General features: G+C 45.5%; 1 protein-coding gene and 1 non-coding gene across 3 annotated transcripts in view; both read right to left on the reverse strand.

Moving 5' to 3' along the window:
* Positions 1-25,468, reverse strand: part of GTF3C1 (general transcription factor IIIC subunit 1) — a 75,849-nt gene that overhangs the window by 44,065 nt on the left and 6,316 nt on the right. Inside the window, exons 3-10 of one of the 2 annotated variants that reach the window (XM_045542844.1) lie at positions 23,308-23,484; positions 22,891-23,034; positions 19,311-19,407; positions 15,272-15,395; positions 5,302-5,463; positions 3,541-3,656; positions 2,195-2,510; positions 1,224-1,441 (exon numbers count right to left, since the gene is read on the reverse strand). In XM_045542844.1, the coding sequence (XP_045398800.1) occupies positions 1,224-1,441; positions 2,195-2,510; positions 3,541-3,656; positions 5,302-5,463; positions 15,272-15,395; positions 19,311-19,407; positions 22,891-23,034; positions 23,308-23,484 (1,354 nt within the window). The remainder of the gene's footprint in view (positions 1-1,223; positions 1,442-2,194; positions 2,511-3,540; positions 3,657-5,301; positions 5,464-15,271; positions 15,396-19,310; positions 19,408-22,890; positions 23,035-23,307; positions 23,485-25,468) is intronic. The other variant, XM_045542843.1, reaches the window with a different exon arrangement.
* LOC123633771 lies at positions 20,735-20,921 on the reverse strand. The gene has a single exon (XR_006733776.1). It is a non-coding gene; the product is annotated as a small Cajal body-specific RNA 16 (non-coding RNA).

The raw sequence follows: 25,468 nt of genomic DNA on the forward strand, positions 1-25,468 counted from the left end.
GAAAGGTGTTCCTCTATCAGTTGTTTTTTTTTTTTATTTTTAATTTTTGTAGAGTTGGAGTCTCACTATGTTGCCCAGGCTGGTCTTGAACTCCTTGGCCTCAAGCTCTCTTCCTGCCTCAGCCTCCCAAAGTGCTGGGGTTACAGGCATGAGCCACTGCACTCATCCAATTACACAATTGATCTCTTAATTTTTTTGATTACACCAATGAAAAGGTATTGGTCTGAATCTACTGCGTCTTTAACACCTTCATATACAACAGTATCTGGCCAGGATACATTAACTTAGTGTTGTTGTTTTTGTATCTATTTTATGATTACCTTCTTTTTTATGGCAAATGATCTTGGCCTTTCATCCAAAGCAGGGATTCTCAACCTCAGTGGTATTGCCATTTAGGCTGGATAATCCTGTCATGAGGGCTGTTGTGTGCATTACAGAATATTTAACAGCATCCTGGCTTCCACCTACTCCACGTCAGTAGCATCCCGTCCAGAAGTTATGATACTCAAAAATGTCTCCAGACATTGACAAACATGCCCTGGGGGCAAAATTGGCCCAGGGTAAGAATCACTGATCTAAATTAGCCATACAAATTTAAGAAAAAGAGTAAGTTGCTGGAAATTAAAACACTGGGTAAACAACGTGCAGGAGATTTCTGCGTGGACGTAGGCTGCATAGTGGTGTTAAGTGAATGAGTACCACGCTATTCCTCGGGAAGCCCCTCACCACTCCCGGCACAGGGCAGGCACTCAGCATGGGCGCTCTTATTGATTTTGCAGTTGTTGTGTGATTTTTTTTTTTTTTTTTTTTTTGAGACAGAGTCTCACTCTGTTCCCCAGGCTAGAGTGTCATGGCATCAGCCTAGCTCACAGCAACCTCAAACTCCTGGGCTCAAGCAATCCTGCCTCAGCCTCCTGAGTAGCTGGGACTACAGGCATGTGCCACTATGCCTGGCTAATTTTTTCTATATACATTTTTGGTTATCCATATAATTTCTTTCTATTTTTAGTAGAGACGGGATCTTGCTCTTGCTCAGACTGGTCTCAAACTCCTGAGCTCAAATGATCCACCCGCCTTGGCCTCCCAGAGTGCTAGGATTACAGGCATGAGCCACTGCGCCCGGCCTGTTGTGTGATTCTTAAGGACAGAAATGATGAGGCTGATGCCCACCTGTCACAGAGGCTCCTTCCCAGAGACAACACACTCCCTTTGTGAACACTGACCTTTGGGTTTTCAAGCCGGACCTCCTCGATCACAGCTATGTCGCCGCTGTTACTGTCCAGGCAGTGGGAGCCAAAGGACACGCTGGGGTCTGAGGTGCTGCTGGTGTCCAGGAGGTTGTCCCTGCTGGCTGAGCTCCGGCAGGCTTTCTCCTCAGCAGCTCCTGGGGAGGAAGATGGCTGCTTCTTCAACGGGTGTAGGTTTAGGACTTTCCACCCACCTGTGGTGGAGGCAGAGTTAGAACAAATCAAGGGGAGGGTGAGAGGGGCACGTGTGCTTGGCAGCCAGACCAGACCATCAGGTCACAGGGTGCTGTTTCAAGTTGGCGGACCAACAAGCAGCTCGGTGACCTCCTCCTGGCCTTTTCATCTAAGCAGGGTTTCCTGACTTTGGCAGCACTGACATTTGGGCTGGGTAATTCTCTGTTGTGAAGGGCTGTCCTGTGCATGATAGGATATTTAACAGCACCCTGGGCCTCTACCTACTCCATCCAGTAGCATTCCCTTCCCTAAACCGTGACACTCAAAAATGTCTCCAGACACTGCCAAATGTCCCCTTGCGGGATCTTAGCTGGATACCAGATCTGAAAATTTGTCATCAGCACCACCCTCCACACGCTGCAAAAAAAGTCTTTTTATAACTAAACTAAAAACCTGAGCGATTCTTAAATAGATTGTTAGAGGGAAGAGGATAGAAGAAGTTTATGAAATTCCACCCCTTTGATATTCAAACACAACCAAACAAAACATTTCCCAAGGAGAAAGGACTTCCAAACAGCCAGGAGACAGAGGACAGGCCTCTCTCCTCCATGCTATGAAGATATGATGTTAGTGCCATTGTCAAACCCCAAATTAGGACAGCACCAGGGGGTCCGTAGGCGTTAGGTGAACTGAACAGCAGTTGCCTACGGATGCCCAGTGGCACTAGTGCACGCAACCCCTGCCTGCCCTCGCCCCTGCTGAGCACTCCCTACCCTTGGTTGGGGTAGAGTGATGAAACTGAGTCCCCGGCCCGGGGTGTGCGGAGGATCTCGCATCCCCCTGGGACCCTCTGCCCTTCCGCTTGCTGCTGCTGCTGCTGCCCTCCTCCTCGCTGTCTGAATCGGAGAGGAAGGTGTCTTCGCCTTCTGGCAGAAGTGACTCCTCTTGCACAGAGGCCAGGCTCACTGTGGTCAGGAGCTCACTCCGGGCTTTCTCTCTCTGGTACTGCCGGCTCAGGTCGCTCTCCTCTGCAAATACGCAGGAGATGTACTTGGTGGTCCGCTGCCGACCTTCATCTTCCATGAATCCCTAGAGGGAATTAGATGTGGTTATCACACTCAAGAGAGGCACCCACAGGGATTCAGGTGGCCTGTGGTGTCTGTTTCACCTTTGCCTCCTGCCTCACCGCCGAGGCCCCGGGCAGCCCTCTTGGCTCTTCCTGTCTCATCAGCCCTCAGGTCCTGCTTCCACAGACCTGTTGGAGATTGTTTTCTAAAGCACAATCCTGAATTTGTGTCTGCTCTATGAGACCGTGAGCTCCTTGAGGACAGGGCTCTGACTTGGTCTTCCATGTAGCCTCACTACCTGGCACAGGACTTGGCCCACAAAAAAGGGTAAGTAATGAGTGTTTGTTACTTAGAATTCAACAGTTTCCACAGACTAAAGGAGGTCCGGAGGGCGCCAGCTCCACCTGGCCACTGCCATGGGAATTAAGGGAATGGGGGCCATAATCCACATTCATTTTGTCTTTTAGAACAGGGAAAGGGGCTCTTCCCAGGGCCCTTAATAAGAGAAAGAATAGCATTTTCTACATACCAACCACATGCCAGGGATGGTGCTAAGTGCTCTGTAGTGAGCAGTTCAACTACAATCCTGCCTTCCAGCAAAGTGGCAAAAGGTGTGCAAGAGGAAAGTGATGCACCAAGGGCTGAGAGGACAGGTCTGAATGACAACAGGGGAGTGCCGGACATACTTGGCCACCTTGATGTCCTGAGGAGCCAGGCGAGTGACACAGGTGAGAAGGGGGGCCAGGTGGAGAGAGAGGAACCCTCGAGAGCACCGCTTTTGCTCAAGGGGGTGGAGGACACCAGTCAGCGCCAGCTGACTGTGCCCACTCAGGAGTGGGCTCCTGGTGCCTCCACTTCCCCTTCTGAATTTTTAATACTGATAACTCATTCAATTTTTAAAAAGTGAAAACAAACAGAAACCACAGTGAGGGGGAGACATACATTTGCGATGGCAGGTGATCTGGTTTCCTGACTGTCTGAGATGCTCTTTCGTAATCACCCTGTGAGCACATCCAAAGACAACGAATTGTGGAGAAGACTCACGATGTTACCTTGACCACCTTGAATCTTTGAAGAAGCCGGCACAGCATTCTTGCTTCTAGCTTTCCCACGTTCATAGCCACTCGGATTTCAGCTTGGGAAATTCCTTTCGTGCCTCTGCGCTCAACTGTGAGAAACAACACATGTGAACCCAAACCTCTGCACAGGAGCTGTTCTGCACAAGTCAATTCCCACTCCACTTTTAGCACAGACATTTCAATGCAGTGAAACCAAGAGACAGAATAAAATACATGCCATTTCTCTCCCTTCTCCTCCCAAGACTCTGAATAACAATACCGTACCATACTAGTAATATTAAAATACCAATAGCTAATTTTTGAGAGCTTACTATCTGACTCCTCCATGTTAAAACACTAAATGTCAGGAATCAAAGGCTGATTGACTAAGTTCCAGGAACAGCGTTTTTTCTCAGCAGCAGGAAATTAGCGCTTTCACATATATGAACTTTTTCAGATAAATGAAATTGGCCCCTTTAAGAAGCATCAAAATAATTTTTAATCAAGAACTTTTTTTTGGTTTTTTTTTTTTTTGAGACAGAGTCTCACTTTGTTGCCCGGGCTAGAGTGAGTGCCGTGGCATCAGCCTAGCTCACAGCAACCTCAAACTCCTGGGCTTAAGCGATCCTACTGCCTCAGCCTCCCGAGTAGCTAGGACTACAGGCATGTGCCACCATGCCCGGCTAATTTTTCTATATATATATTTTTAGTTGGCCAGATAATTTCTTTCTATTTTTAGTAGAGACGGGGTCTCGCTCAGGCTGGTCTCGAACTCCTGACCTCGAGTGATCCACCCGCCTTGGCCTCCCAGAGTGCTAGGATTACAGGCGTGAGCCATCGTGCCTGGCCAAGAACTTTTTTTAATGTTTTTTCACTTCCTTGTCTTTCTCAGTAGACACAGAGGCATTATGGACACTGACTATTGCACTGTTTCATAACAGTGCAACAGTTTTCCTCCTCTTGGACATCAGAACTCCAGGCTCTCTGGCCTTTGGACTCAAGGGCTTGCACCAGTGGCTTCCCTGGTTCTCTAGTGTGCAGACAACCGATTGTGGGACTTAGCCTGCATGAGTCAGTTCCCCTAGTAATCCCCTCTCATATATCTATATGTATTTATGCTACTGTTTCTGTCTCTCTGAAGAACCCTCACACACCCTACTTTACAGGTGAGTAAACTGAGGCTCAGAGACCTTGCTAAAGTCATAGACCTAAAAGTGACAGAGCAAGAATTCAAACTCCAGGCCGGGCGTGGTGGCTCACGCCTGTAATCCTAGCACTCTGGGAGGCCGAGGCGGGTGAATTGCTTGAGGTCAGGAGTTCGAGACCAGCCTGAGCAAGAGCGAGACCCCGTCTCTACTAAAAATAGAAAGAAATTATCTGGCCAACTAAAATATATATATAGAAAAAATTAGCTGGGCATGGTGGTGCATGCCTTAGTCCCAGCTACTGGGGAGGCTAAGGCAGTAGGATCACTTAAGCCCAGGAGTTTGAGGTTGCTGTGAGCTAGGCTGACGCCACGGCACTCACTCTAGCCCGGGCAACACAGCGAGACTCTGTCTCAAAAAAAAAAAAAAAGAAAAAAAAAGAATTCAAATTCCAATCTGACCTGAAAGCCTAAACCCTTCAAGGGAACCAGGGTGCTTCCTGTTGTGTGACATTCTCAACAGAAGAGTCCTCTTTTGACACATGGGCAAAACATTGCTCGATTCAAACACTTGGGAAGCATATCCGGGCTGGTGTGAGAACAGGACTTACTGAGCTCATAGGTCTGTGTGAGCATATCCCGCTCAAACACAATATCCATTGGACGCACTGCCTTGGAGATGACCTCCTCATCCTCGTCCTCCTCCTGGTCATCTTCGACCTTCCGCTTAAATTCCTTCAGCAGCTTGAGGCACCGAACCATGACGTCAGTCCCTAGGAACACAGCACAGGTTTGCCGGCAATGAGCAAAAACAGTGCCGTGCGGGGGCAAGTGAAGAGTCCTGAAGTATCACAGTATCACAGTAGACTTCAGCAGAGACAGACGGCCCAAGAAAGGTCATACGCATCATTATGTCTGGAACATGTCTTGGGGGCGCAAGACCTGAAAATTTATTCCATAAAACTGCTTCCTTTGTTTTTAGTAGAATTAGTGGATAAAGAAATTCAAGGGAAAGGCATAAGGAGGTGGAGATCAGTGGCATGACAACAGGAAACGTGCCTGTCTCTTCCCAGCACCAGGATAGGGCCCGCGCTCAGGAGGCATGAAAGTAGTGTTTGCTAAAAGGATTAAAAACATTTTTCCTTTTAAGCTAATACCACTGCCGATAAGGTGTGGCAACAGTGCAAACAAGTTCTATAACTCTTCTAGAGCATTTCCAAGAGGGCTTTACAATCATTCCAAGTATGGGAATTTATTCCAAGAAAACAACTCAAAAAGAGGCAAAGCCTACCGGTACTAATAGGTCTGTTACAGCACTCTTTATAGCATTAGCTCTTATGAGTAATATATTAAAAAAATCAGCAACAGGGGACTACGCAGTATACACCAACAAGCCACCACACTCTCTGTGGACTAGCTAGCATCTGTCTTCAAATAATCACACTGTGCCACTATCATAACTTATAAAAGCATGAAACAGGGAAAAATGTCAAGCTGTGCCTATAGCCGTAACAAGAGATCTGTATAAGGACTAAATAGGTACAAGGAAGAACAAAACCACCTTATACTTTACATGTGCTAACTCATTTAATCCTAACAACCCTACAGATGAAGACACTAAGACACAGAGAGGTTAAATAACTTGCCCAAGCTCCCAACAGCTTGTAACTGACGGGCAAAGTTGCTCAGGCAGGGCCACAGACCTCCATCATGGAACACTGAGATGTCCCGATACGCGACAGCATGGGAGACAAATAGGCCCTCAAAGATGTCCATGTCCTAATCCCAAGAACCTGTGAATACGTGGCCTCACATGGCAAAGGGGACTTTGCACAAGTGATTAAGGATTTTTTTCTTTTTTGTTATTGTTGTGCTGGTAAAGTTAAGGATTTTGAGACAAGGAGATTAGCCTAGATGATCTGAGTGGGCCCAATATAGTATCACATAGTCCTTATAAGAAGGGGACAGAGGGTCGGAGTGAGAGATGGGTGGATGCTGGGTTTGAAGATGGAGGAAGACATCACAAGCCAAGAAATGAAGGTGATTTCAAAGAAACTGAAAAAGGCCAAGGAATAGATTCTCTCCTAGAGCCTCCAGAGTAAACACAGTCCTGCAGACATCTTCATTTTAGCTCAGTAAAACCATTTCGGATAATAATACATTTGTGTTGTTTTAAGTCACTAAGTTGGTAGTAATTTGTTACAGGAGTAATAGGCATAACGTGGACTGTTTCTCCAGCAGCTTATGTCAGCATACGGATGTGCAGAATGCTTGGGTGCTACAGCAAGGACCAAGGGTGCTACAGCTGGTCTCTGTGGCCCACTGAGAACCCTGCCTGTGAGACGTGAAACAACCATCTCCTCAGAGCACAGAAAACTGAGTTCTAAGGAAGGTCAGGCCTAACCACCCCAGCTCGAGCAGTGGAATTCCCCCGGGGACAGAGCACATGCCTTGCAGGTGAAGTTCACAAACAAGCATCCCAGGGCCCTGCCCTCATCAAAGACTTCCGTAAGGAGACCCTCTGGGAGGACTGGCCTGGGACTGGTGACCAGCAGGAGTGCGGTAGCCTCTGCCATCCCCAGGCACTAGCCTGGTACTGATCCCATCCACTCCTCACTGCGACAGAAAGTCCCCCAGCCCACGGCATTTTATTAGAAGTCTTGGCTCCCTCTGCTCCTGCCAGGTCCTCCCCTGGGGGTTCCTGCTTTTTGTTTTGATGGGCATTTTGGGGGTTTTTTTGTTTTTATTTGAGATAGGGTCTTGCTCTGTCTTCCAGGCTAGAGTGCAGTGGCACAATCATAGCTCACTGCAGCCTCGAACTCCTGGGCTCAAGTGATCCTCCCACCTGAGCCTCCTGAGTAGCTGGGACTACAGGCACATACCACAGCGCCCAGCAGGCTCCCGCTTTCCAATGTGGCTCTGCCCTGTGCCCAAGCCCCTGCCCTGCCCTCTCCCACTGTCTCTCTCTTCCAGGATGGGAGCCTCAAGCAACTAGCAGGGAAGGTTTAGGGAAGAGGAGACTCTTGGATCCATCTCAGTGGGTGAAAACCATCTGAAGGTTTGGATGCCTGGGACAGGGCCCCCTTAGGATTTTCCTATACCAGCAGCACCCCTAGCAGCTGGTGCTAGCACCCCCAGCACACAGGCTGACGCTGACCATGAAGCCCTTCCCCACTGTGTCTCCCTCTTGTCCTCTGTTCCATCCCCTCTCACCCCCACCCCCACCCACCTTATCTTATGGTGGTACTCACAGAACCAACCTACTGTTCCTAATAGCAGCACTACAACCATTTATCAAGCACGCACCACACCCTGGGCGCTGTCTTGAGCTCCTTACATGTGCTGTATGAGTTGATCCTCATCACAACCTCAGGAGGTACTGGCTGTCACCCCCATTTCCCACATGAGAACACTGAGGAGCTAAGAAACTTGCCCAAATAACTGCCCCTTAACAAGTGAGGAGCCAGCATTTGCCAGGCAGTCTGGCTCTGGAGCCCAGGCTCTAAACCTTTGGTGACAGCTGCCCCTGATGCAAAGGCATCGACGTGATCGAGAACAGCTGAGTGACCCAGGGCCAGGGACACCAGCAGCACAGCACAGCACGCAGGGAGGCAGATCTGAGGCTCTCTCAGCTGGCACCAGGCAGTATTTCCTCCACTCTTCTTTAACTTCCTTAAGGGGCTAATTAGCTAGGAAAAGATACCCAGAACAGCCCTCAAAATAAACAAGCAGAAAAGGAGAAGCATTACTGGTACACTTACGGACTCAGTGGACAGAAATGGGAAAACGTTCTCTCAGCCTTCAGAGCTTCTGATCTTCTCACCACTGAGTCGGATCACTGCTGTCCCCTCTCTGCCACCGCAGCACTGGACACCCACCCCATCACTGCCTTCACCAGGGGCATACCTGCCTCTCCTACTGACAGCCCGCACGGACGTCTCTGGGGACAGTAGGGACACACCTGGGCTCCAGGGCCAGGCACACACAGGTTTCCATCTCAGTGTCTTTGGGGAAATTACTGAGCATAACTCTTTGTTTTCCAATAAATAAAATGGGATGACAATGTTCTCTACCTCACGGGGTTAATGGTAGGATGACTACGATGACATCTGTGCATAGGCTGGCATGGAGCAGCACCTCAACACAAGCACCCAGCACCTGCTGTGGGCCAGGCACTGTGCCATGGGTGCTACATGAATTAACCCATAAAATCTCACAATCTCAAGGCAGGCCGGCGGCCCCTGTAGCTCCATTTTACAGATGGGGAAGCTGAGGCACTTGTTCAAGGTGATGGAGCTATAAAGTGGCAGAGCTAGGATTCAGGCTCAGGCTACCTGCCTCCAGCGTTGATGCTCTCAACCAACAGGGCAGCTGTTCTGAATAGTATCACCAACACCTAGCACAGGGTAGGGACATGACAAACATTAGTGGAAGTAAAGAGAGTTGGTCCCTTCCTGTTATAGGAGGAGCCCCACCACTGGCCTCTGTGGTCGTGGCCTGGCTCCTTCAGACTCGTAGTTCTGGTTCTGAGCATGGGGCTCAGGAAGGCACTTGGACAGCCAGGCTGTTAGTCAAGGGAGGTAGAGGGTGATGCCCAGGGACTAGGAGCTATTCCCTGCCATCACGATGGACATCATTAGCCCCAAGATTGACAAGGAGCACGAGACCCAGAGGAGGCACTGTGGGCGGGCCTGCTCAAGCACCCCAAGGCTGGGCCTAGTGCAAGGCTGCTGTGGCTTCCAGGAGGCCTGAAGGGACTTATGTGGGGGGCTGCTGGCAGGTAGGTGTTGGGCCAATGGGGTGTGTGGCTCTGCCTGCCCCACAGAGCATAGCTGATTTCTCTGCCGTGAATCCCAACCGCACTGACTTTCTTCTGCACCCCTCAGACAAGTAAGCCCTGTTGTATTTACCCAAGCTGTGTCGGCTCTGCTCCTTCTCAACACACAACCACAGAAACGCTTCCCGTCCCCAGGACATGTCATGCACATCTTCACTTTGGAAAACCTTGTGTCAGGCAGCACAGCACAGAGATGAAGAATCCGGACTTCCCAGACACACAGCTGGCTGTGTGCCCTCATGGTGTCAGGTGGGCCTGGGCCAAGCCGGTTGACCTCCCTCAGCCTCAAGTGGAAACTAAGGCTGACAACAATGTTTAACCCCACCAGGCCGTGGGGAGAACTGTAAGAGACAAGGCAGGTAAGTGACGGAACGCACTGTAGTCTGTGCTTCATGTTTCTAGGGGGCCACTTGGAATTAATTTCATTAGCCCTTTCTGTCTTTCCCACAGTTCTACTAGCCTCAGAATTTCAGTTATTTTATTATTAAAATCCCTTCAGCTCCTGCTTGTCTTTCTTCTAAAGTCAAAAGCAAAAGGGGTCAGAGGGAGACCCGAGTAAGCACGTGTCACCCAGGATGAATGGGGCCCATCACTCCCTTCGAGCTGCCACTCCCTTGCTGCTGGAATGACCAGCAATTCCCCTAGCAGGAAATGGCGACCTGTTAATGGCAAATGACCTGTTAATGGCAACCGCTGGACGCAGGGCTTTCTTTCCAGAACAAAAGGCAGGAGAGATACGACCAGCACACGCTCACAAGCGCAAGGCCTTTTAGGCATTTTAAAGATATGGCACACGAATGTCAGCAGTTCAACACAAAGGAATCATGTAGAACTTCTGGGTCCAAGATCCAGGACAGGGTTAATTTAGACATTTTGAAGACCCAGAAAGGAAAATGAAAGAGTAAACCCTTATTGAGCACCTGGCATGATGCATTGTGTTAGGTGTTTTTAGATGCTATTTTACTTATTCTTCACATGGATTCTGCAAGTTGTTACAGCCATTGTAGGAAAAAGAAACCTGATGCTCAGAGGGGTCACATGATCTAACCAATATCTTTCATGCTAGGCTACCTGGCTAGGCTAGAATTTCAAGTTTCTGTCAGAAAGCACTATTCACTGTAAAGGGAAACCCAGAGTAACAGCTGTGAAGTGGAACCAATAGCCTGTTTCTCACATTCCCGGTAAAAATTCTCATCTGGCCTCCTAGCAAAATGGTGCTCTCTCCTGTGATTAACCTGCGAAAGAACAAAAGCAAGACAGAAATGAGCCCCAGGGCAGCTTTCCTCTTAAGGGTCACAAGCAAAGGGACAGTCCTACTGGTGAGCCAGGCAGATGTCATGTAGATTCAGAGTGTTTCCTCCACCCTCCCCCTGCCAACACACAGACACTTCCCCGCCACTCCCCGAGCAGGGGACAGGCTGGGCAGTGCTGGCAGTCCTTCAGATAGTCTGGGGAACTGAAACAGTGGGCAAGCCCACAGGACAGCTTGGGGCAGGTAACGGCCTTAGGTGGCTGCAGAGCAGCCTGACCAGAGGCAGGAAGTACAGAATTCAGGCAGCACCGCAATGGTGGAGGAGGCCGTCGCGGCCCACACCCTAGGACAAGGGGACAGGTTAGAAGTGTGGGCTCTGGAGTCAGTCTGTCTGGTGTGAATCTGCCTCTGCCAGCCTTGGCCAGTTGCATGACCTTGGCTAAGTGAAGTGTTTATTTTTTAAGACTCCCAGGGGCAACAGCTCCCCTGCCATCCCTTTCTACACTGTACTCATCTTGTCACCAAACCTGGAAAACCCACTCACATGCCAATCTCAATCATCAGCCCCAGGGAGCACAACTTCTGTCAATTGCTTCCAACTGTGATTATTTTCTGAGGGATTGCAAAGTTAACTTTTATTTCCCTTCCTTCCTTTCCTCAGCACAATTTTCAACACAGGATGACTGGTAAACATTCAAAGAAAATAATCCAAATTTGCAAAACAGATCAGTTCAGGGTGATTGTTTTCATTATGAAGGTTTTTTCACTTTTTGCAAAACAGATCGCTGCAATATTCTGTGCAATGAAATATGCATTTCAAATATGCCTAAATCCAAGCTCTTTAAGAAATTTTAGAAACAATTCGTATACTATATCTTAGGCACACCTGTAAATTTACATGAAGTAATATATCATCTTCATTTATTATTTAAGTCTTCTCTACTCCATAATGTCTTAAAGGGAAATTCTTATGTTAATTTTGCAAAGCAGAATGACAAAGCTCAAGGCAAAAAACAAAACCCCTGAAAACTGTGCATTCATCCCTGTCTCCTGCACAAGGAAAGTAACTGAAGTGGCACTTAATTAAAAGTGCTAAGCATATGCTTAGCCCCTACTCTGTTCCAAGCAGACACTGCACAGGCATTAAGGATATAAAGTATGTAAGGGGTGTCATCACCACCCTCCAGAAGCTCACAACCTAGCTGGAAAAAAGTCACACAGATAAATAACTGAGCCACGGACATGAGGGAAGGCCTGACCATGGGCCCAGGTTTCCAGCCTGAGCAGAGAGAGGTAGGCGACAATGTGGGCAAAGGAACTGCCATGGGAATGAGATGAGCCTCCTGCCATCAGAATGGCTCAGTGTGTGTACATGTGACAATCTAAATAATCTGACTGTCACCGTCTTGGGTGCCTGTCCTCTTAATCTGGCATGAGGAGCTGAAGCCACCAGTATCTGCGCTGAGTCTTGCTAACCCTTCTTCCGGGAAATCTTCCCTCCCAGTCCCAGGCCTCAAGATGACTAGGACCACTCACTGTGCAGGTCCTATGGATGGAAACACCTCCAAGGGTCAGGCACATGACACACCAGAGTGAGGCAGGCTGTGGGTTACGCAGCAGCAAGGAGGGTGTTCTTGGTGAATGAGGATCGTGGGTCCCATTGAATTGGGGCAGCACCTCTCTGCCTGGCCAATTGCTAGTAAAGAAATGCAGTCAAATGTTGCCTAACTTTATTTTTACAGAGAAGCTGAAAGTCAAACTCTTTAGGTGAAAATTCTGATTTTTAAATGCCAGTAACAAACTCAACAAACACTGTGAGCCAAACAAAATACTAGAAATTGCCAGATTTGACCTACATGGCACCAGTTTTTGAGCCCTACTCTGTGGACACTGTCGCCTGTAAGCCCCACAGCACCCTGGAAACTGAGCACTGTCACCACCCCCAGAAAATCCAGATGAGGAAACAGATATACAGAAGTCAGATACCTCGCTCAAAATTACCCCACCAAAAAGTGATGGAACAAAAATTCTAACCCAGGGCTGTCATACTTCAAAGCCCATTCGGGTGTCAGTTAGCTTCAAGTGGTTAACTTAAATTTCCAGAGACATCAAGTTTAGGAGGAGCCTTTCTCCACGGTTACCTGCCCAGGAGAAAAGGTTCTTTAAGGCACTAAGGTTCCTCTTTAGTTCTCTTTATTTTAAATATAAAATTACTCCAGTTTGTTTATTTTTAACAACTTTCTTCCAACAGCTCAGGAAATAAAAGTGATTAACAGAGCCACAGGCCATGAGTATTTTCAGCATTCAGAACATCAGACCTCTAAGTCAAGTACTAAAGAATCTCCTAACGGTTCAGTTCCCCAGGACACCTCTCAGTTCATGAACCTTTTCTTCCTTGCCACAGGACCCAGCAATCCTTTCTAATCTCCTCTCCACTGGAAGGCTGATGCCACCACTCTTTCCCTTGAGGAGTTGCAGTCATTCCATCAATCACACATTTACTCAGCACTGAAGAATGTGTTAAGAGCCAGGGACTCAAAGATGAGGCTTCACTCCAGAAGGGCTCCCCTACCTCCCAGCTGCTCCTTCTTTGTTTATACACTTGTAATTATCTGTGTGCTACCATCCTTCCACAAGACTTTTCTCAGACACAGAAGCCAGACAGGGTGCCCAGTGATTCCATCAACTAAGCTGGGAAATAAAGGCAGAAACAGAATCCCCTTGGACTGGCAGTTCCTATTCCCTCAACAAAGATGGCCACCTGCCTCCTGCAGGGCACCAAGCTAGGTGCTGGGGATGCTGTGGGGCTGCCCTCCTGCACACATTCTGCTCAGGTGTGTTGACGAAGCCAGTTTCCACAGGTTACCTGCTATGCCTACAAAGTCATACACACAGGCCCTACACAATTTTTTCTTGCACACCTTTTGGTTTTCCTTGGAGTTAATAACTCATTTATTTCCATTTGCTTGGTTTTCTATGTGCCTATCACTAACCCACACTCAGACTCTCTGAGCATGAAGCGCACCTCTGAGGGGTGGGGAAGAGGAAGGGAGACATTACCACCAGGTGGGCTTCAGTGAAAGGTGAGCCAGCAGGGGCTGCTATTTGTGGCAACCCCCCGAATTTCAGTATCTGGAGGACTTTTCTCGTGGACTCACCAGTTTCTTCAGAAAAGAACTTTCCAGCCTCCAACCTCAGGGACTGGAAGACTGGGTGCCAGTATTCTAGGAGCCCACGTTCCCTTTTAGGAAGCTACTGGAAGATGTGCATGAAACGACAGCATAAACCAAGAGATAGCCAAGTTGGGAAAGGCAGCTGGGGGAATTTTCACCTATGGAGAATGTCACATATCCGTTTTGGGCACAGTGCCCTGGCCCCAGCCTGGGCTCACATTTCTGAGTCTAGAAACCCTGTGGCACCTGCTCTGTTGAGCTAACTCCAGACTTCTGTCTTTGCGGGAAAGGGCTTCTTAGGTGGGTGCAACTTCTTATACAGACTATCAGCCAATCCTCTCATCTCTAGCCCCATCCACATCTGTGCTCTCAAAAGTCCCTGGAATCTCCAACTTTGTAGTTTATTTCAAGTTTGGAGGTGTCAACTCTTGGCTATCGTGCTTCACACACACTTAGCTTTCCCAGTCTGTCGCGTCAGTCACCATGTGTCCATCTGCCTTTGAACACCAAAATGTTGTCGCCAGCTCTCTCTGCTGTCATTTCCTGTCCTATTCTCTTTGCACGTGAGGGCTTATTCCTTTTATATCCCTATCTCCACTACGGTGGAGTCTGGGTGGATGTGGAGAAACGCACGTATTCTGACTATCACCTTTTGCTGATAGCTCTAACCCTCAGCTTTTAAAATGATTTTGGTTAGTCAGCAGGTTAAACAGCACAGGACGAAAATGAAGAATAAAGAAAAATAAAGGACTAACGAAGGTTTTTAAAGTTTTATAGGCTATTGTCCTTAGTTTAACTTTCTCAGAAGGCTCAAATCCAACATTGGCCACATACTGATTGCTTAACCTTCCATAAGTTACTTAACAGCTCTTTTTTTTTTTTTAACATCTCTTAACTTTAATTTTCTTACATGTAAAATGGTGATAATGCCACCAACATTATAGGGCTAGCTGATGAGAACATGCAGCACAGAGTAGGTACTTATTATAATAACAGCTGGCTAAAGAATGGCTTTAGAGTGGCTTAGTGTCAGAAGGAAAATATGCACTTGCTTTATGGGCACTGTAAATTTGAGATGTTGGAGGACCCCACATAGAGATGTTTGCTGGACGTGAGATCTGCTTTCGCTCAGCAAACATTTTCTGGGCACTTTTGATATAGAAAGTCCTGAGCCAGGCACTGAGGCATTAAAAGTTGAATAAACATGTGAGATCATGCTATAAGGCAGAATGTGATCAGAAAGAGAGGCTGGAGCTTAGAAGAGAGAAGTGACAGCCATTCATCCACCCCAGGGAATGGAGGCTGAGATCTGCCGTTACCTTTCTTTGTCTTACAAGGTCCACATTCAGGGTGAATCTCTTGCAAGGGAAGAGAAACCACTTTGGCTAGTCCGGCATTCAGCATGTACTGGTATAGACGCTTAAATGTCCTTTCACACAGCCCCTGCCAAAACACAATTTAAAAGCTACTATTAGGTACAAGGAAGATGTTTGAAATGACTAAAAAGTCATGTAAATGAACACAAGTTCAGGACCTGAATTAATTATCTTGAATGGAGAAATGCTGGCAGTACTAATGAGCAGAGGCTGCCAAAGCTACATCGTCAAGGGAACAAAACAAAGTCCAGAGCAGGACAGAAATGATTCTACCTGTTGATGACAAGGGGGAAGGAGCTTTGCCTGAAGAGATCCTGGAAGGGTAAACAGGGGTGGGAATGAGGCAGGTGGGAGGGGGCTTTTCACTTGAAAAGGTATCAATCTTTTCATGTTGTTTTGACTTTTTAAAACAAGGGTATTGATTATTAATATATACACATAAACACACACTTCCCACAGGCAGTGGAAAAAACAGATTAAAAAAATTCTTAAATGTGGTCTACCGGTGCAGCTACAACAAAATGAGGATGAGTATATCCTTCCTAACACTCACGTTTCTGTGCGGCTGGTACAACCAAAATGGTCCTAAGTACATCTTCCCCATGGGGGTTACCAAAGGGCAGCCTCCAGGGCAGGCCACGCTTTTTCATCTATATAATGTTTTTTTAAAAAAGCAATTTACTTGCCAAATTTGAAAAGTGAAGAGACTCATAAAAAAAAAAAAAAAAAAAAAAAAAAAAGCACCCAGCTGGTACCTCACCCATGACATTCCCAGATTTGTGGTAAGCAAAGAATGTCACTTTCTGATAGGTCTAGGAACCCCAAGTTACTCTGGGACCTCGAGAAAAGAGGAATTTACCCAATTCCTACAGACACCTACAGACAGAGTTAAATCCCTGGCTTGGCTCGACAGGCTTTACTTTAAAGTTCTAACCTGAGATTCCTTATGAAAAAAATTCCAGCAAAGCCAATTGAAAAAAAGAAAAAAAGGAAAGCCTATATGGCAATAACTATTCTTGCTGCACTTTATGCAAATAATCAGGCCAAGTATAATGAGACTAAAATTTATTTCACAAATAAATTGGTCCTACAATGATTTGTCTTTAGTAGAAATGGGAAACTGTAGAGAGAAAATTACATTTCAGAAGAAATTATAGTAAACCCATTATTAGATTCTAGCTTGAATCCTAAATTCTACCCTGGCTACAAGTCTCCAAGTAATGTTTTCAAATTTTTCTTCCATTTTTATGACTCGGACTCAATGAAATTGCCCTACCTTTTTCCTGAGGCCCTGCAGGTATATTTTGTGACATACAAACTCCAGGTGAGAAAGCCACTGGCTACTTCCACTTTAACTGAAGATGTTTTGAGTTTAACATCTAGACACCTCAGCTGCATGCCCTCCAGACTCTAAGGAACAGTTACAAATATTAACCTTTGTTTTTCTTCTGTGTGCAAGCTCAACTGCAATGCCAACTTCTAGAATGGGACAAAGCTTTTTAACTGAACTGATCTATTCACAGGACTAAGAAACTGACTAAGGAAGACATGGAACAATATGTTTAAATTTGCTGATTTCTGTTTATCCCAATTTTTTTTTCACTCCTTTGTATATCTCTATCTAACAACCTCTAACTCAAATTTCTCCAAAGTTATCAACTTGGCTTTTTTTTTTCTTTCTTTTGAGACAGAGTCTAACTTTGTTGCCCGGGCTAGAGTGAGTGCCGTGGCATCAGCCTAGCTCACAGCAACCTCAAACTCTTGGGCTTAAGCGATCCTACTGCCTCAGCCTCCCGAGTAGCTGGGACTACAGGCATGCGCCACCATGTCCGGCTAATTTTTTCTGTATGTATTTTTAGTTGTCCAGATAATTTTTATTTCTATTTTTAGTAGAGACGGAGTCTCGCTCAGGCTGGTCTTGAACTCCTGACCTCAAGCAATCCACCCGCCTCGGCCTCCCAGAGGGTTAGGATTACAGGGGTGAGCCACTGCGCCCGGCCCAGCTTGGCTTTTAATATGTGAAACTTTTTAATTTCAAAGTGGGGACTGAAGAAAATTAGAAATATTTTACCCCAATATACGGCATTTTGACATGCTGCACTGAGGGAAGAAGGTTCAAGGTCTCTCTGCCCTTCCCCCCCCCCCCCCACCAACAGGCACTCCCCCCAAAAGTTAAAGTTTCTTGTGGCAACAAAGGCCAAAAAAAAGAATAAGAAAAAAAATGTGAAGAAAAAAAGATTAAAAATTATTTTAAAAAAAAAGTTAAAGCTTCTTTATCTGCCTAAAGATCCAGACCCACCTAGTAGGACAATTGTTCTTTTCTTCCCCTCCCTGTAGGACCAGGAATGTGACCAGGCCATCTGAACAGACTCTCTAAGAAAATAATGTCCTGCCTCTCAGACTAATTCAAATTCTACAGAGAACTTGTTCCTCTTTGTTCTCCACCCATTCATCCTCCTTAATAATCTTTTATTGTCACTCAACAGAATTCCTCTTCCCCACTCCCAGTAACCCATTTTACCAGAAAGGCATATAAGCTTCTAAACCCCATTGCAGAGTTGAATTTTCATTCTGAAGGCTCTTGTGTATACATGTTAAATAAATTTGTATCTTTTTCTCCATTTAATAAAAAAAAAGAAAAAGCACCAAGATTTTGGCTTCTTTTGAAAAACTAAGGTCTGACACCCAGTGCTAGGACTGCGGCTCCTCCCAGCAGCAGCGAGCAGGAGCTGAGGACCAGCCGCCTCCCTTCAGCAGGCACGTCCATCTCTGCAGGGCCACCGCCTCGATGCTCCCCATCAGACCCTTGGACAATGAAACTGAAGGTCAGTTGCCATTTATCACCATTTTTGCACGGCTTTTCTCTAACGGCAGTTAAGAGGAAAGTTAATTTCTTAAATCTATACCGCTATCAGAAATTTTTCTACACTTGGCCCATTCTCTTCATTTCTATCACCCTCCTGGGCACTGCTGCCATTTGATTTTGCAGCCCCTGGAAGAGTCAGGCAAGTTACCACGGCTCTAAGTTATGGGTTGAACAGGAGGCGCTCATGACAAAGGGGTGTTCATTAAGTCTTACAGGTTCCTTCTTACACTCTGGGGGAGAGACTGGGAGCAAATGTCTGTGGGCTGCTGCCACCGCGTATGTGTGATCAGCTCTCAGACTACCCAGCACTCTGGCCTTTGGAGGGCAGAACATATGGCTATCAGAACAATACAGATGACTCACATATGGCTCATTCAAACCCACTGGCTTGCAAATGGCATCTATCATTAATCTAGTCATACCCTGGCATCACACAAAGACCCTACGGAAATTCATCCATCAGACCCCAGCCCTCAACATATGGTACTAAGCCCTAGAATGACCATCCTAAGCGAGAGAATATGATGTAGTCTTGTCTTCTAGGGGGCTGCCATCAAGGACTCACAAAATCTGGCCAGCAAAAAGAGAAAGAAGCAATGAGCTCCCCTCCCACAGCTCCCCAAAATAGACAGCATCCATATTCATGGCGTTAACCTCACCTACAGGCTAATGTATTCACTAAATCCTGCTCAGCTCTCTCTGACCCCTGACCCCTGTTTCTAGCTGCCGACTGCCCTGGGCCCAAAGACAAAGTAGGTCAATGACTGCCTTCCTCCCTGCCTCTCTCACCTCCTTTCCAGGACCGTCACCACTCTGCCATTTCAGTATAAAACCACGGGGAACAAAATTACAGGCTTGATTATGGAAGTAAATCTAAACACCAAGATTTATCATTGCATGTGAACTTCAGTAACAGGTTCCAGAACAAACCCCAGAGGAAAATAAAAGTCAGGCAAGAGCAAGAATTTACATGAAGGACAGCACTTATTCATTCTGTGAAACAAAGGAAAATCCCATTTGTTTCAAACCCACCACAGGGTTTTGGGTTGCAATTCATTCATCTCCGCCTGACAAAGATTTCCCAGCAGCCCAGCACATGGGCACCCCCAGGCTCACCAGTTCTTCCCTCAGCTTTCCTAGTGTCTCCATCTGGTTACTCCGTGTGCTCAGCATGGCTGAAAGCTTCTCCATGAGGATGTCGTATTTGCTCCTCCTGCAAGGAAAACCAAACAGTTTGTTTTTTCACCTATAGCTAAAGACAACATTTACTGCCTGTTTTTTGAAGATGACACAGCACAACTTAAATGACCACATGGGTCTCAGAGATCATCCAGCCCAGTGCCCACATTTTGCATCTGAAGAGACTGTGGCTGTAAGAGGTTTCATTATGTGTCCAAGGTCACCTAACTAGTGGCAGTGAAGGAACTAGACCCTAAGACCAAAACTTGAATGAAATGATTCTTTAAAACACCTTACATCTTTACAATACTTCTAAAGTTTGGGAAACATCTTATATATTTCTTTATAAATCACTTGGTGAAGGATGGGGATTATTTCATGAAGAAATTAACAGGCTTCCCCAAAATACAGGCCTGAGACGGGAACCTAGGTCTTCTTCTTCTAAATCTAGTACTCTCTTCCCTACACTGTGACGCCTCTCTGATTCTGAACCCCTGGTTTCTGCCTCTGACTTCACTGATGTGATCGATCCCACCTTCCGTCTCATTTCTACTGTGAAGTGGATGTCACGACAAATACTTCCAAGCTGAAAAGCACCAAGGCCTCTTGACTATGTGTGCCCAGGGGAAACTAGGGGAGGGGTACGAAGAGGAGCCTTGTTGCCAGTTCAGCTGGACAAGGACAGCATGGCTTGACCCACAGTCCTAGGGAAAGGGCGAGTACATCTGTGGGATCCAGAGACTACACCCACTTCTCCATTTGTACTGCCACTTAATGAGTGAAAAAATAAATGAAGGGATATTTACTGCATATGAACTACTATGCATTTTAAGCACTGTGCCACAGCTATTTTCCACAAGAGATAACAGTGGGTCAAAGAGATCAAGTAAGGGTGGTTGAAATACAGATCTTGACTTAATCCAGTGTTCTCTCTCCTGCCCCATGGCTGCAACGCTATGTTCTTTGTAGATGACAGGCTACACACCAGTTATGAGTTTGGTGAGATAGTTATTTAACTAATGGATAGTATGACTAATTAAAATGTGAATTCCCAAAACATGATTCTCTCCAATATAGTACAGTTGACTTTTCAACAACATGGGTTTGAACTGGGTGGGCCCATTTATACATGTTGTTTTTTTTTTTTCCAATAAATATATTGAAAGATTTTTGGAGATTTATCACAATTTGAAAAAATTGCTCACAGATGAACCATATAACCTAGAAATATTGAAAAAAAAATAAAGGAAAAAGGAGTGTCATGAATGCATAAAATATATGTAGATATTAGTCTACTTTATCATTTACTACCCTCAAATATACACAAATCTATCAAAAAAAAGGTTAAAATTTTATTTTTGTCCTGTTTGCAGTATCATACGTTATCATCAAACTGCTACTAGAATGCTCACACCTGTTACTGCAAATTCAAAACCCAGGTAAGACTTCTCCTGAGACTTTACTTTAGGTCAGGGTCGGGCTGCCTGGTACAAGGCTGCACCCACAACAGGGCAGGTTCAACAACACAGGAGCCTTTCCTCAGACCATAAAATTTATCAAAAATTATATATACAAATATTTACAGACCGTACATGGTACCATTTGCACTTGAAAGAAATGTAAACAAATGTAAAGATGCAGTGTATCATAAGTGCATAAAATTAATTATAATACAAACTATACTACAGTAGTAATTTTGTAGCCACCTCCTCTTGCTATTGTGGCAAGCTCAAGTGTTGACAGTATTGCCTTAAAATGCCATGTGACACTAATCACCGCTTTGTGAGCAGTTCGTCTCTCCAGTAAATTGCTTATCACGGTAAAAAGTGATCTCTCAACAGTTCTCGTGTATTTTTCATTGTGTTTAGTGCAATACCATAAACCTTGAGAGATACCATGGGATCGATATGAAATGCCACTAGTGATGCTAGAAGTGCTCCCTAGAAGGAGAGAAAAGTCATGACATTACCAGAAAAACTTAAACTGCTTGATATGAACCATAGATTAAGGTCTGCAGATGTGGCTGCCCACCATTTCAGACAGACAACTCATCTTGTAAAACAGATGACATAAACTTACGGTATTCATAAATACAGTACAGTACTACAAATGTCTTTTCTCTTCCTTATGATTTTAATAACATTTTCTTTTCTCTAGCTTACTTATTATACTAATACAGTATATAAGACATGTAACACATACAACAAAATATGTGTTAACTGTTTATATTATCAGTAAGGCTTCTGGTCGACAGTAGGCTATCAAAAGTTAAGTTTTGTGGATGTCAAAAGTTATACGTGGATTTTCAACTGTGTGGGAGATTGGCACCCCTAAGCCCTAGCACTGTTCAAAGGTCAACTGTATTTCCAAAACACAAGTGAGAAGATAAATTAGGAATTCAGTACATTTTGGACATCTTGACAGGTTTGAAGGCCATTAGACAACTGTTAGGCCATTAGACAGAGAAGATTTTCACCCCCAGAGATCTATAGTCAACAGATAGTGTATATACGTGTGTCAAGGACTTTTTTTTTAGGGCCAAGGCATGTGCAATGCAGTGGGCACTGCAAACTTTAAAACTTACACTTAATCCTGAGTGTTCATTCCCCTCCCCTTTGGGGGGTGCACCTGGCCACTGGGGTAAAGGGCAGGGACTCCGTCAACTGGCCAGGGAGAACCACAGAATCATTCCCCGTGGTCTAGGAAAGGGTCTGCCTACTTACCTCCCCACCATCCCTGAGTACTGCCTACCACTACCACAAGTGCTGGTGGCCAGGCACTGTGAGGCCCAGAACTACTCACCCAAGGACTGCTTTTCCTAGGCCCTATACCAGCTTGACCTTTCCCCATGCTGGCTTCTGCCCCTTCCACAAAGGAGGGCATGGGGTTGCAGAATATAGACCGAGACCTCTGCAGAGTGGTGGAACATTTCTTTCCCCCATTCCTGTGCTAGGTAATTAGTCACCCCAACAGCAAGGATTAAAAAGTCAGAGATATCCTACTCACTCTCAGAGACTCCCTGGTTCTCAGAAGGGAATGTGCATATTTTACCAGTTTGCTACATTGCCTGGACTATGATACCCAGCTGGAATAGCCATATCATGCATTGCAATCATTCAGCAGAACCTCACTGTCTCATCCATATAACATTGATTATTATGGCTGTGTGTTATAAAACATCCAATTTGCAACTGACATAATTCAACCATAATTCTGTCACCATGACAAATCAAATTTGACTTATTTACTTTAATTTTTACACTTCTCCAAAATTTCACCAAAATGTTAACAGTTTCTATTGTTGGGCTGTGTGGTTATAGGTAATTTTTTCCTTCTTTTATGCATAATTTCCAGATTTTGTAAATGAGGAGGACTTATTTTCATCAGCAACAGATAGTAAATATCCTTTTTTAAAAACTACAGTCATATTCTGATTTGGCCTCTATGATTTTTAAAAGCATAATACACATGGCCGCAACAAAAAAGTAACATCATGCCTTGACCTCTACAAACGTACCTGTCCACATGAAACCGGTTCAGGAGGAGGAGGATTGAATGTTGTTGGGCTCCAGTGGGTAATCGGATCACATGGGACTGCATCGTAATGAGCCCATTTTTGTTCAAAATTTTCCTATGATAGTGCAGCTTCCCAGCATCAACCCTAGAGAAGGAAATGAGCACGGGCTGTGTCATTTACTTTATGGATGACAGCTTTAACTCCACAACGTACAGAGTCTCTCACTTGGACATACACCCCAGACACATACCTCCTGTCCAGCCAAACTAAGAGAACAGTCACTGTGAGACAATGGCCTTAGAAAGAAAAGCCATGCCTCAGGGAAGACAAGGCAGCAGGTCCTTACATTTGGGGTACAAGATGCAATGACTAGTGAGTCCCGTAATTTAAAGCAGAGAAGCAAATTCTCCTCCTTACTTGAAAGCAGTGCTGTGAAGGTCTCGCTGGAGCTCTCCTTGCCACCTGGACCGGCCTAGTCGCTCCAGGATGCAGTAAGAGAAGTCAGGGAGCTTCAGGTCAGGATCCCCCTCCTGGCCTATCAAGGCCCTGTACCGCATGGCCTGGGAGGCAACAATGATCAGTTTCTTCCCCCACCTACAAATCAGAAACAACCACAAAGAAATAGATTTAACTGATTTTAAGAAAACTGAAACATGAAAAAGTAGAACTTTTCAGAATCTTCATTTTCTGCTTCGCAGAAGTCTATAATAACCCCAAATGAATCTAACCAAGTTTTCAGAGACTTAGAACTAAAGGAAAAAGACTATCTTATTTCCTGCAGGAAGCCACCCCAGGGCTTGCCAGGGCTCTCACACCAAATTCAAACTCCTCATCATGGCCAGAAAGGCCCTCCACGATCTGAACCTCCCCGCCTCACTCATCTCACCTTCCATAACTCTGCCCCCCACCCACTACAGTCTTCTTTTTCCTTAAAAAGCCTCGGGGTCATTGCCCTTGCTGTTTCCTCTGGCTGGTTGCTCTTCTGGATATTTACATGACCCATTTCTTATCATCATTCAGGTCACAGCTCAGCTATCAACTCCCCAGGCCTTGTAGAAAGTGCCAACTAGATTTCCAGGCCCTCCTCAACCATTCCCATATTCTTCATAGCACTCAGCACTCTCAGAAACGGCCACAGTTTTTTTCCAACATTCTTATCAGTTTCCCTCATTCAAATATAAGTGCTGTAAGAGCAAGGACATTGTTGACCTGTTCACCAGGATACCCTTAGTGCCTAAAATAATGTGAGTGCATGGTAGGGGCTCTGTATATATTTGTTAAGTAAATAAACCAGCCTAGTGAACTGGACTCATGTAACAAACTTCACAATCAAAAACACTAAACTGTGTAATCAGCAGACCTGTAGTCTAATTTTGACTTCACCACTGAAGACCAGACCTTGAACAAATCATTAGTTTCTTCTACTGAATTGATGCATGAAAATAATGTCCAAAAAGAGGCAAAAACACTTCCTAGCAAGGCCCTTCAAGGTACCCCAAGTGAGAAGACTACTTTCCCTGCTGAGGCCTGAGAGTTCTTACTGTGCACTCCCCACCACAGAGCCTTGCCTGTTAAATTAAACTGATGTCTTGAGCAAACTGACCTGCTCCATTCACCCAATTTTAAGGTCCAGGCCCTGGTTCTGCCGCAGAAAAATCCTATATGAAGTCCTGGCAGAGAACCCATCCCTCACTTACTCCTTAGCAACAAGTTACTCAACTGAAGGATGTTATGGTTTGAACGTATCCCCCAAAAGTTCACGTGTTGGAAACCTAATGTCCATTTTAACAATATTAAGAAGTAGAACCTTTAAGAGGTAATTAGGCCATGGGCTCTGTCCTCATGAGTGGATTAATGTGGTTATTGTGGGAGTGGGTTAGTTATCATAGGAGTGGACTCCTGATACAAAGTTAAGTTTGGCCCCATTTCTTTCTGTCCTGTATGCACGTGTATGCACTTCCTCACCATGTGATGCCACTATGGGATGACCCTTGCCAGATGCTGGAGCCATGCTCTTGGACTTCCTAGCCCCCAGAATCATGAGCCAGATAAATTTCTGTTCTTTTTAAATTACTCAGTCTATGGTATTCTGTTATAGCAACATGAAATGGACTAAGATAGATGACCTTTCTTTCCTGGACAAAGGAGTCACCAGGGGTCCACATATAAGAGCTCACAAGCTACCAATTCTTCTCATTTGGAGCCAAATATTCACTCTTTCTGGCCCTGTTGTTTATAGATGCCCAGTCACAGAGTCTATCTGCAGTCACACCACTCAACTCAGTCTGACAGTTTTCCTTCCTCCTTGCTCATACCAGATAACTTTACTTCTATCATCAAGTAGGCAAAAATAAAAAAGAAAAGGCTATCTTTTCTTTAACTTAACTGCATTTTCCTTCACATTGTTTGTGACCTATAATTAGTCTTCTGCATAAGTCACAGAAGTCTGGATAGTCTGTCTCCAAACAGGATGTTAGGTTGTGAATACACATGAAAAAGAGTCTACTTTACACATCTGAATGTCACAAACTTAGGACCTACGCTCTCTTTTCTCAAAACAGACTTATTAAGATAAATT

Source organism: Lemur catta, chromosome 2 (assembly GCF_020740605.2).
Source record: "Lemur catta isolate mLemCat1 chromosome 2, mLemCat1.pri, whole genome shotgun sequence".
Classification (NCBI taxonomy): Eukaryota; Metazoa; Chordata; class Mammalia; order Primates; family Lemuridae; genus Lemur; species Lemur catta.